Raw genomic sequence first — 13,615 nt, forward strand, 5'->3', positions numbered from 1 at the left:
ATCAGTGTCTTCTCATAGATGAATATCATCAATTATTCATAATAACATAATAAAAGGTAAATTGAGCAAATTTGTTATTTCAGATCAAACTGAAAACTGTGTGTACCCTTCATATTAATCGCTACCCAAGAAGTAGCTGTCAGTTTCAAAAAGGTTGGTGACCCCTGATATAGACTAAACTAGCCTGTATTTAACATTATTAATCTGCTCCTACAATCAACAAAACATACAAAATTGGAGAAATAAATAAGTTTGTATATTATCTGATAAAGTGGAAAAACAGAAAAAAGCTTTTAAAAAATGTATATATATATATATATATATATATATATATATATATATATATATATATATATATATATATATATATATATAGTGTGTGTGTGTGTGTGTGTGTGTGTGTGTGTGTGTGTGTGTGTGTGTATAGAGTAGGGACGAAAGGCTTATGAATACCTAAAGTTTAACACAGTGAACGACTAAACAGAACCAATAAACAGTGAACATCTTAGTGCTCTAGTCTGTGACAACTAAAAGAGAGCAACAGATCAGAAACTAGTCTGTATTCAACAAAACATCAAAAATTGGGAAAAACAAACAAATAAATAACTTGATATCTAACCAAATGAATAAAAAGGAATAAGCTTAATTTTTTGCATCAGATGAAATGCAGTAACCAAGAGCACAGAAAATATAGATTTAATAACATAAACATGATTAAACACAATCTTATGACAATAAGAATCATATGGGATCACAAACCTACCATACAAAACCAACACCGTGCAATAAATCGTATAGAAGGAGGGAAACTCTAACACTACAAGTGACTGGGATCTGGTAACTTCACTCATGGAAAGGTGTTCTGAACACATGCCTGAATACTTTTCTAGGCTTTTGATTAAAAAATGGCAAAAGAAAAAATGCGGTTTTATTTTTCAAGGTTAATACAATGAATGACTAAATCGAACAAATGAATTGTGAACATCTTTGTGTCCTCTAGTCTGTGAAAAACACAACAAATTTGACCAAAAACGAACCTGTATTTAACATTAAGCTACTCCTACATTCATCAAAAATAAATTAACGACTCTATATGAATGATGAAGTAAATAAAAGGAAAACATTTTGGCATCATGTAAAAAAAAAACCCTGATTAAACCCTCAGGAGCAGCTAGCACACTCAATGCTAGCAAAAGCTTTTATTAGCTTTTCTTATGAAATACAGTAATATACAGTAATCTATAGCACAGAAAAGAGAATTTTAATAAAATAGATATCACAAAACAAAAGCTTATGACAATTAGAATCATGTGAGGTCACAATTGTATCACAGAAACCAACACAGTACAACATAAAGCATGGAAGAAGGGGACGTCTAACACTAGTGACCGGGAACTTCACTCGTGGGAAGATGTTCTGTGTTTTCCCACAAACTTTTTACTTTTCTAAGCTTTTGTTTAGAAATAAGCAAAGGACCATGTATACTTAATAAAGAAAAAAGAAGAATATATCTGGATATTTAAATACAGTGAATGACTAAATGGAATCTATAAATATTGAACATGATTGTGCTCAAGTGTGTGAACCTTAAACTATTCATACATTCAACAAAACTGCAGAAAATGTAGGGAAAATAAATAAATATTTAATGTCTGATTAAGTGAATGAAAAGGAAAAAGTCATCATGCAATTAAAATGAACCTGATTAAACACTCATGAGCAGATACAGTACACTTAATGCTGGCAAAAGATTTAACTGAAGAGAAAAGAGAATCTTTTATAACAAAGACACAATAATTGCAATTGTGTGAGGTCACAATTCCACCACAAAAACCAACAATAGATAACAATAGTGCAGTAGAAAACATGGACTGAGGGGACGTCTAACACTACTGGTGATTGTGGATTAGGTGTTTTGAGTGTGTACACACACATACCTTTCAAAGCTCTTGATCAAAAAATGCCATGAATAAAAAAAAAACAAGATAATTTAATATAATGAATAACTAAATGGAACTGATCAACTAAATAAAAAAGAAAAAATGCATCATTTTGGCATCTTCGTGTGTAGAAAATTTGAATAGATTACACAAAAATGTTTATTAGTTTTCATATGAACAGAAGGAAACGATTATTGTGGTAATTGTGAGTTTTATGAGGATTTGGTGTTTACTGCAGCACGTTGTAATGGATTCTAGTCCATTCCGCGCCACACCACTAGGGGGTGCTGGTGAGAATTACAGCTCTGATTGCAGGACTGTGGAAGAAGTGTGCGCTCCAGAAGCACATGTGAGAGTTTACAGTGAGGTAAGTGCTCAGGAGTTGTTTTTTGCAGTGAAATACTAAATAACTAGTGTTTTTTTTAAATCATTTAGATCTGTATTATTCATTTTGTTAGCTAAAGAACAACCCAAAGATAGAGCAATCATATTTTCGCCAGCAAGGCCCATACAAAACACACACAGCTGGACAGATGTGGTCTAATAAGAAGTTTTATCGTTTTATTCACGTGAACTCTTGTAGTGTGGTGCACATCATATTTAAATCTGAATATTATTGTACATTATACACGTTTTTATTACTGCTTTATCTGTGGAAAGCTGAATTGAGACATTGTCCATTGTTTAAAAAAAAACGCTCTATAAATAACTCTGGATTATTGAATTCAGACCTACAGGAAGCAGTGAAGATGACGTCATTAGCGCACCAGTTGAAGCGGCTGGCTTTGCCGCAGAGTGACCCGAGTCTGCTGAGCCGGAGCCGGGTCGCCTCGGTCCTCTTTAACCCTAAAGATGCTGCCAGCATGGACAGAAGCACGATCTATGCCCTGGGTATGAATCTTAAACACACCCACACACACACACCCATCCACCCCACCCCCACCCCCACAAACACAAACACACAACTACCTACCCATCCACAAACACCCCTACACACATAAACACACCTACACACACGCCCATCCACCCTCACAAACACACAACTACCTACCCATCCACCCACACCCCTACACACACAAACACACCTACACACACACCCATCCACCCTCCAAACACACAACTACCTACCCATCCACACACCCCTACACACATAAACACACCTACACACACACCCATCCACCCTCACAAACACACAACTACCTACCCAGCCACCCACACCCCTACACTCATAAACACACCTACACACACGCCCATCCACCTCAAACACACAACTACTCTACCCATCCACCCACACCCCTACACTCATAAACACACACACACACACCCATCCACCCATCCACCTCACAACACACAACTACCTACCCATCCACACACCCTACACACATAAACACACTACACACACACACCCATCCACCCTCACAAACACACAACTACCTACCCATCCACCCACACCCCTACACATATAAACACACCTACACACGCCCATCCACCCTCACAAACACACAACTACCTGCCCATCCACAAACACCCCTACACACATAAACACCTACACACACGCCATCCACCCTCACAAACACACACAACTACCTGCCCATCCACCCACACCTACACACGCCCATCCACCCACACTACACACACACACACCCATCCACCCTCACAAACACACACTACCTGCCCATCCACCCACACCCCTACACATATAAACACACCTACACACGCCCATCCACCCTCACAACACACAACTACCTGCCCATCCACCCACACTACACACATAAACACACACACACGCCCATCCACCCTCACAAACACACAACTACCTACCCATCCACACACCCCTACACACATAAACACACACACACACCATCCACCTCACAAACACACAACTACCTACCATCCACCCACACCCCTACACACACAAACACACAACTACCTACCCATCCACCCATCCACCTCACAAACACACACAACTACCTACCATCCACCCACACCCCTACACACATAAACACACACACACACCCATCCACCCTCACAAACACACAACTACCTACCCATCCACCCACACCCCTACACACATAAACACACCTACACACACGCCCATCCACCCTCACAAACACACAACTACCTACCATCCACCCACACCCCTACACTCATAAACACACCTACACACACGCCCATCCACCCTCACAAACACACAACTACCTACCCATCCACCCACACCCCTACACACATAAACACACCTACACACACACACCCATCCACCCACACCCCTACACACACACCTACACACCCATCCACCCTCACAAACACACAACTACCTACCCACACCTTTGCACACACAGACACCTACACACATGCCTATCCACCCCCACCCTCATGAACACACACCTACACACAAATACCTAACCCACTTTACACACACCTATCCACCCAACGCTCATCTACCTAACTACACACACACCACCTACAGAATGTGATGTATGGAGTTTAATAGGTGACCAAATGATAAATATGAATGTTTAATATTTGAATTTTAAACGCTCATTTGTTTTCTTTTGCACTTTTCAAATAGCTTTATATTATAATTTAATATATTTAAAACACACACACACACACACACACACACACACGGTCTGGAATGCTTGTTTGTGTATGTTTATCCACTGATTTAAAGACAGATTTGAATTGAAGTGAAATTTAAAGTCAAGGGAAATTTGGCAGAAAAATCCCCTGAAGATTCTTCAGTAGAAAACATCCAGAACTTATTTAATGTGATGGATATAATTCTGATATATGAAATGCATACACACATTATATATGTATATCCATTGTGCAGGTTGTACAGGGCTCGATGAGCTGCTGGGTATTGAGCCAGCGTTCGCAGAGTTTCAGGAAACGCTCTTCAGTCAGGCTTCAGTAAGCTTGAGCGCAGTGTGCAGTCCAAGGAGGTTAACCAGAAACTAGACAAGGACATCTCGCTGTTCCTCACTCGTCTGTCTCCATACTTCCTGCTCAAGCCTGCACTCAAGTGTCTGGAGTGGCTCGTTCACAGGTGCTGTATCACTTATATCATCTTCACTATTTTTCTCATGAATTATTGCACGATGTCACGACTGTCCGCGGTTTGTTATTTGTATGTTCTTGTTGGTTGGTTGCCTCTTGTTTGAAAGCACAGCTAGATAGACACTCTTTTTTTTCTGACTGTATTTCAGGTTCCACATTCACTTGTACAACCAGGACAGTCTGATTGCTTGCGTGTTGCCGTTTCACGAGACCAAAGTGTTTGTACGAGTCATTCAGCTTTTGAAGATCCCGGATCCCACACACAGGTGGCACTGGCTACATGCGCTACAGGTATACGGTTGTAAAACCACGTGGTGGGAAGTCGATGTTTGTTTTTTAAAAGTCTATATTTCAACGACGCATGGTAACAGACTGTATGTTGAAAGACTTTGTGTTTGGTGATTATAAAGAAAGTTATTCACACTTTTATAGCCATAATTAAAAGCAGGTATGGAGTGTACGGATCATCCAGGCATTCCATAATTTTGCCTCCCAAACAAGTGAACTTCTTGTGCATGCAGTTCTGAAATAGTCTGGCAGCATTGTGTAATCAGTAGAGGCTACTTGATCACACCGATTAATCAACCGATAGTTTTTCAAATAGATAAAAAAAAAAAAAAGTAAAGAGTACTGAACCTTATGATAAAACTAATTAAAATAATAAATGTGATCATTCTAAGTAACAAAAATAATATAGAGCCTGTGGCGTCAGTGATGTACTCCATTAGTGGAGTGATGCACAACGAGCGTTCTCTGTAAAAGCCTTTTATAAGAATGGTGATGGTGTGAGTGCAAAGAGAATTTTAGCGTCTAACTCCAGTTAAGACTTCATGATCGTGTCCCGTCTGCTGATTTCAAAGAAATGGGTTCAGCTTTAAAAAGCACTGAGCACACTAAGCACTGGTGCCCCTCAGGGGTGTGTTCTCAGCCCACTGCTGTTCACTGGGTGACAACACACTTATACACACACACACACCCCAGGGTTGCCAACACCTATTTCCAAATTTCCCCTTTTCCTGCGCCACCTTGTGTTAAAGGGCATAAGTGTAAACGTACCCAGACATGCTCTCTCTCTCTCTCTCTCTCTCTCTCTCTCTGTCTCTGTCTGTCTGTCTGCCTGCTCCACAGAAACCTGGAGTACCTTTGGCAAGAGGGACTCTCCTGACTCACTGTTATAAAGATCTAGGTTTCATGGATTTCATCTGCACCCTGGTGACAAAGTCGGTTGAGGTAACACGTCTAACCCGTGTAACCATGTCTGATCTGATGTGCTCTGATCTGTCGCCTGATTCATTGGGTAACGGTGCTGTTTCTTTAGGCCTATGCACAGTCTGTTCACGACGGAAAATGTGCACAGCTGCGAGTGATTTTTTCCTTTTATTCGGCGACCATTGTTCCCTCACTGGAGGCAGTGGAGAAAGTCACGGATTCTATCATAGCGAAGTTACTTCCTTATCTACAACTGGTGAGTTCAGATCTTACTTCAGCTTCGTAATTCTTAACACATGCCTGTAGTGAGTCATTTCATTTTAGCACAGTATCGTTTTTTTAAAGTAAAACTTGCACTGTGTGGAGAATATTTTATTAACAGTACACTCCTGCGCATGTTGTTTGGCCTCTCTGATAAATCTTTGGCTCTCTGAAGCATTCAGAAACCAGAGAACATAGTGTGGCATCTTTTACGTTTTCTTTGTGCATTTAAATTGGTGTTGAAGCTTCCATGTTTGGAAACGAATTTATGCTTGAATTCTTGTGAAGTTGTCACTTGATCCAGTTCTGTTATAACATTTATCCTGCCCTGGTTCTGTGTTTATTGCACTGCTTCATCCACCAGGCATCTTTGCACCATCCATAACTTATGTTTATCATTAAACTACTTTATATTCTACCCATATTTATTCTCTATATACTGTATCATACCGACATTTATATATGTGTATTATGTTATTTGAGCATGTTATCTTCTAACATGTCCGTCTTTGCACATTTATACTGTATATTACTATATATACCATATTTCATTACCTACAGTTAGGGATATTATCCTAATACCCTATGTTGGGGATGGATCCTGCGTATCGATATTTTCCATACTGGCATTGTATCAAAAAGATCGATCCTGAAATAGAAGTATTGATCCGTTCTTTTTTTTGTTTTGTTTTTTTAACAAGTGAGTTTAGAATATTATTATAATATTAATACGCTATGTAGTATATAAATATTTATAATACTTAAATAGGAATGTAAATGGGAACCATATCTTCCACTGTACCACCGCTTATGACAGCGTTCACTCACTCAATCAAAGCACTCAGCGTAGGTTTAAAATGAGATCGAGTGCATGGCTGCGATCAGGACTGAAAGAAAAAGAAGCATAATCTGGACTCATTTCGCTCCAGTTAAGAATGATGAAGCTTCATGTGACATACACATGACAAAGCATCTAAACGTTAAAGCAACCTATAGAACGTGACTGAGAGAACAGCCGAGGAGAGCAGAGGAGGTAACGGACACCACCCCCATCTTCTGGCTCGAGGCAGAGTTCATTAGCAGGATGGTTTTAGAATGCTGTACTTTATACCTTACACATTGTTTCAGATATGAAGATATTACAGTATTTCATGTGGAACAGAATATTACACTGCATATGAGGTTTTTTTTTTAACAGTAAGATTTTTATTAAAACATTTGATACATATTTCATAGAAATATCGATATCGACGATACTTCTTTCCAAAGAACTTATCGGATCGAAAAGAAAACGATTGGCATTAATCAGTCTCACCCCTGCACATACAGACCCATCCCCTCATTTACCACGTTGCTAACTGGAAACAGGACACGTATGCACTTCTGTGTAGATGCGGACTGCGTTTCATTTTCTTTGTACATGTACATTGCACAATGAAAATAAAGTTCTAGTAAAGTATCCATAGAAAGAATCTAATCAAAATGAATCATAATTAAACCACATGTCCCATTTTCTTAACCTCTTCAATCCAGTGACTACAAGACAGATGGGAAAGAGAGCTTTTATGTGTATATTTATGCCATAAAGCGATTCACTGCAATTCAATGGAGACTTAAAGCAATGAATTCGGTCTTTAAAAAGGATTTAGTGAAAATGTAGTGTTTTGGGGAGAATGAGACCGATTCAGTTAGAGAACAATAAGTAGATGACACGAATGCAACATTATTATTTGTATATGTTTATTTTCTGCACTCTTGAAGGGTTGATTATAAATCACAGACAGACAGCATTGAGACTTTAAAAACTGTATTTGCTGCAGAAAAATATTTGACATAAAAACAAGCTTTTCCTCCGAGCGCAAGAAAAAATGGAGATGACATCAGCATGTGTTTTTTTTTTTTTTGCAGGGCCTGAAATCTGAGCTTTTGGATTACAAAGCTGCAACATATATGATTGTGTGCCAGCTTGCGGTGAAGGTTGTGATGCAGCCAGAGCTGCTGGACTCACTGGCACGACAAGTGAGTAGGTCAGTGACTAGAGCTCCAGTGCTGACGTCTGAAGGCTTGTCGTGCCTCATTATCCTCCTCCAGAACCAGAAGAAAAGTGTCATCGGACAAAAGTGAGTGTTGTTCTTGCTGCCAAATTTGTATTTATTTTTTTTTTAATCTGGTGCATTAATACAAGGACTACTCCTGGTATTAGTGTGTTATATCACTACTCGGTAACGGTGTGTTATATCACTACTCGGTAACCATTTCTCAGGGATTTCCTTTTAGTTTTCAACATTTTTGGTCTGTTTGTGAATTGATTTTAATCTGCAATGTCTTTGTTCTTCTCCACCCAGGACATTTCAGTACCTCTGTGAAGTTCCCTCTCTGGTGTCCACCTTGCAGTGTATTGCAGCCTCCTATGATATCAGTCCTTTGCTGCACTACTTCCTGCCAAAGCTCACTAATGTGGTCATCACACAAAATGGTTTGTTTAAAAGTCATAAAACTCTCAAATACATTTTTTAAATGTTCTTACTTTCGGATAAACTCCTAAATAGTACCAGCACTTGAGCTGAGAAGTGTGCCGAGGTTGATCAGTAAGCATTAAAAGAGCACAAGGTGTAAAGAGTACCTGGAATTCTTGAGTGAAAGTGTAGATACCTCACTGCTAAACGTACTCCATTACAAAGTTCCAACTCACCAATTCCAATATGACTTGAGTAAAAGTTTATTGTAAATTTAAATGTAGTGGAGTAAAAACTGAAAAGATACTTTAACACAGAAATTAAGTACGTTTACTCAAATACTTCACACCACTGCCCACATGAATACACACATCTGTCCTGGAGCAGGAAGTAGTGAAGTCTAGATGATGGTAAATGTTTCTGAAAGGATTCAGAAGTTTTGTTCTGTTATTCAGATGAAATCCATTTTTTGCCCAACAGCGTTCATGTTAAAATCACAAGCCGCTATAAAGTCCTATACATTTTTTTGTATAGATTTCTGTCTCATATCTTTCATTTTCCATTGAAGTTACACAGTAAAAGTAGTATTTATGGAACAGCCAAAGCAATTTATACCCTTTTTCTCGTCATTAATAATTTGACTAATTGCCTGCCACCAGATGACCTGGGAAACGAAGACTCGCAAGGAGCTTCATACTGCCGCCTTCTGAAATCAGTCATTGAGAACCTTCCCTTGAGCACCGACTTGGCGAACACGGTGGCACGATAATCAGTTTCGATGGCTTGAATCCGTGAGATCATGATGTGCTGCATGGAGAGCGCTCTGGATTCTGAACATACTAATAATAAGCATTTGTTGGTCTTTGCAGACTTCTCCTTGAGGGATACATGTGCTGTGGGGCAGAGCTCAGATCAGACAAGCTCTCCTCTTTTAATCAGAAGGTCCAAGGGGTTGTCAGGCTCTTTGAGAACAAGTACGTTTTCACCTATTGCCAATAACCGGGATGCGTAAAAGCTCTGAAGGCTCTGAATGCTCTTCAGGGTCATTTTTGCATGTACTTGATCTTACTGTAGTTTAGATGATGGAGTATGTACATAATACTGATCTTGTAGTTTTCATCCAAATATGAACATGGTTTTATAAGTAGTTTTTGGGTATATGCACAAGAGGCGTTAGAAATCCTAGCAAGCCATGAGAGCAGTTTGTTTTTTATTCTACACTTTATATTTCTCTGTTTTTGGTCCATCACTGCTGCAGGCATCTGTGTGAGATACAGAATGTGGTACAGAGCTGCACTTTTCACTTTGGCTTTCTTCTGTATAAAGTTGTGTTGAACTCCTACTGTGTTGCAGGTATCCTGGAGCTCTGGATGCAGTCCTGGTGGGTTGTGTGGGTGAGATGGGCTCAGCTCAGCAGAAGAACCTCCTCCATCAGTTCCTCTCACTTACCTTGTGCTGTGGCAAGCACCAGGTATGCAGACCAGCATCGTGTCTTTTCCTTCGGCGTATCAAAATATTATTAGTGAAAATAATTTTATACTAAAACTGTATCTATTGTATACTAGAATTCTGCTGTAGGTAGTTTATATTGTTCTGACTGTAATATCTGCTGTATTTCATGTAGTTTCTGGCAAACTCGGACACCTCTCTGATCCTCAGTCTTAAACACCCCGTGTCTTCTGTGAGGACCATGGCTATAGAATACATGAAAGAGATTCTCACCTCCGGACAGGTACATGCAGCATTAACATTAGTGCTCACTAGCTGGCTGAGATGCATCACTGCACGCAGGGAATACTGGCGTGTTCAGAAAGAACAAACACTTTGTTAACGTCTAAGACGTTTACAGGGTCTTGTGTGAACATTGATTTTCTTCTAATTTGCACGTTTGTGTGTCTACATTAAGGAGGGCTTTGATGAGGCATTCCTGAAGGATGCTTTGCTTGAGAGGTTGAAGGATGATGTGCCTGATGTCGTGCTGTCAGCTCTGTCGGCAATGCGGGTAGGAGGACATGCTAAATACCTATGAGTGCTAATAAACCATGCTGCATACATTTATTCATAGTTATTTTATTAATGGAAAAATTTACACATTCAGTCACAAATAACACATTTTATTTATATATATATATATATATATATATATATATATATATATATATATATATATATATATATAGTAATAAAAAAAATATATATATATATAGTATTATTTATTTATTGTTTTTCTTTGCTCGAGTATATACAGGTAGTCGTCGACTTAAGACCTATGCGACTTACGACCACAATCGCTAGTTACTACTTAGTACGACAGTAAGAAACAAAATGGTGTAGAGATGATACAAATGGCATAAAATGATGATATTTACAGTTTAACAATAATGAAAGAAAATTATGATAAAATACTACTTAAAGATTTTTAAAACATCATTTCACAGTACTGTACATTTAGCCTACTCCACTTACGACCAAATCGTGTTACGACCGGTCTGTCGGAACCAATCGTGGTCGTAAGTTGACGACTACCTGTATATAAATTTTTTTTATATATATATATATATATATATATATATATATATATATATATATATATATATATATATATATATATATTTCTTAAATAAATGTGTGTTGCTTTGAAGGTTTTCATTTCACCATTTATTTATATTTTTACAAAAAATAGTCAAACAGAAATTTTAAAATTTTGAAAGAATATTTAAAATAATTTTGTTGTTGTTTTTATTGCATTTTTTTAGCATGAGCTACTCAATTTGGATAATGCACATGCAACACTTTGATGTTAAACCTGAGTTTTTGCTCCTAAATCTTTCACAAAACACTCGTATATCAGTGGACATGAGGAAAAGTTCTGCTTTTAAATCTTAACACGGCTGCTGCTTTTTCCGCATCAACTCTTATTGGGTATATTTTCTAATGTCTGCTAGCTGTATCTCGGACGCATGGATTTAGAGGACACGATTCCTTGTTTGATTTCTCTTCTACACCGCGTCCAGCCGTCGGATTCTGAGCACTGGTGCGTACCCACAGTAACGCTACTTTTCCACTTTATACGCCTCATCAGTGCCGTCCTGGTGTGGATTATTTCCCTTTGTACGCCTTCTGGATAAACTAATCTCTTTTAATGATGCTATGACAGGAACTCAGTATTAAAGGAGGCGGTTCGAGTACTTGATGACCTGCCCATCAGGGATGCGAACTCTGATCTCAGAGCCCAAATTAGCTGCGAGCTGTTACCCTTCCTGCTAATAACAAATCCAGCACCTGAGTCAGCAGAACTGAAACTGGCATTGTGTGTCGCTGAGACGCATCTTCTATCCCAGCATCCGCTCACCCAGGGCTGGGTCGAAGGTACACACACACACACACACACACACACACACACACACACACTTCCTGACTGTTACATTCCAATTTCTAGTAACTGATATAGAAATGTTTGTTTAATTCTGAACCTTTTGACTGAGCATGGTGTGTTGTTGGTGTTACAGTGTTACAGGGGGTGCTGAAGAAAACTTCATCTTCAGATGTTATCCGAGTGGCCAATCAGATGCTCATCAGCACTCTGACTAAAAACCTGGCCCGCATGGATCCGTCCACTAAACGCAATGCTGTGAGTATCAGTCTAGAGGAATGGTTGTAAATATTCTCGTTATATTGAGTTTGTTATTTAGGATCCTGAGGAGATCTTTCTGACTTTCTCCTTTTTGCTTTTGTCTTTGTGATACAGATCGAGCGTGTGTGTGCGTTGCTGGCCAAGCAGGGTTCTGGAGAGCGAGAGAGGGCAGCGTTCGTGGTGTTGATTTGTGCTCTTCTCCAGACTCTGGATTCTCTGAATGAGAGCACACACCTCCACACAGCTCAGATACTCTTCAGACTGCTCAAACCATCACTGAGAGAACTCAACACGCTACAGACTGAGGTCTCGACACTGCTTCATACGTACACACGCACTGAGAACAACACGATATTGTAATTTAAATAATACGGGTAGAAAATAGGAAGTAAAAATGGCAAAATCTTTAGTGGGTTTTTTTTAAATACATTTTTACTTTTTTTGCATTTATATGGTGTTTTAAAGCTTTTCTTTAAGAGGAATTTTGACATTTTATTCTGTACGTGGTTCTGAAAACGATTGGCTTTTTTTTTTTTTTTTTGCACACATCATAGTGACACGTTAGAGCAGTTTTAAAAAGCTTGGTTTCTTCAGAAATGAAAAAAAAAAAGATATTTATTGAGGAAAAAATCATTTAAAAATTCCGGTCTGAGCCATGAACCACTTCCTGATAAAAATCAGTTGTATGGAAATATCATGTTTCATCAATATCAATAACCTTTAATTTGAAATATTTACAGTTACTTCATATGTTAGTTTTTTCGTACAAAGTAGTACATATGAAATCAAATTGCCCTGAGATGACAGACTGCAACAAACCTCCTGCCCACATCCACATTTTTGTACATTTATGGGCGAAAAATGAAAGGTGGTGGTGGTGTAAAATCATTTTCAGGGAGAAATGTGAGAAACACTGAGATCGTATGACTTATTCTGTTTAAGTTGCAAAAGCAAAGTTAACTATATTAATATTTTAAGAATTCATAATTTGACCAAATTAAGTTTGATCCATATTATCCTCTCTCGATTTATTACCTGACCAGATTCGCTCAATT

The 13,615-nt window shown here is 38.6% G+C and overlaps 1 protein-coding gene across 1 annotated transcript in view; it reads left to right on the top strand.

Annotated features, from left to right (window-relative positions):
* The first annotated feature begins 2,192 nt into the window (after positions 1–2,192).
* The window catches only part of heatr1 (HEAT repeat containing 1), a 32,143-nt gene continuing 20,720 nt past the window's right edge, over positions 2,193–13,615 (top strand). The window contains 18 exon segments of the mRNA XM_046854192.1: positions 2,193–2,307; positions 2,670–2,831; positions 4,774–4,851; positions 4,854–4,989; positions 5,150–5,291; positions 6,129–6,230; positions 6,319–6,465; positions 8,379–8,590; positions 8,816–8,946; positions 9,586–9,691; positions 9,796–9,900; positions 10,280–10,397; positions 10,551–10,658; positions 10,833–10,928; positions 11,872–11,960; positions 12,084–12,295; positions 12,436–12,557; positions 12,675–12,866. Coding sequence (XP_046710148.1) covers positions 2,690–2,831; positions 4,774–4,851; positions 4,854–4,989; positions 5,150–5,291; positions 6,129–6,230; positions 6,319–6,465; positions 8,379–8,590; positions 8,816–8,946; positions 9,586–9,691; positions 9,796–9,900; positions 10,280–10,397; positions 10,551–10,658; positions 10,833–10,928; positions 11,872–11,960; positions 12,084–12,295; positions 12,436–12,557; positions 12,675–12,866 — 2,238 coding nt within the window. The 5' untranslated portion in view covers positions 2,193–2,307; positions 2,670–2,689.

Source organism: Silurus meridionalis, chromosome 7 (genome assembly GCF_014805685.1).
Source record: "Silurus meridionalis isolate SWU-2019-XX chromosome 7, ASM1480568v1, whole genome shotgun sequence".
Classification (NCBI taxonomy): domain Eukaryota; kingdom Metazoa; phylum Chordata; class Actinopteri; order Siluriformes; family Siluridae; genus Silurus; species Silurus meridionalis.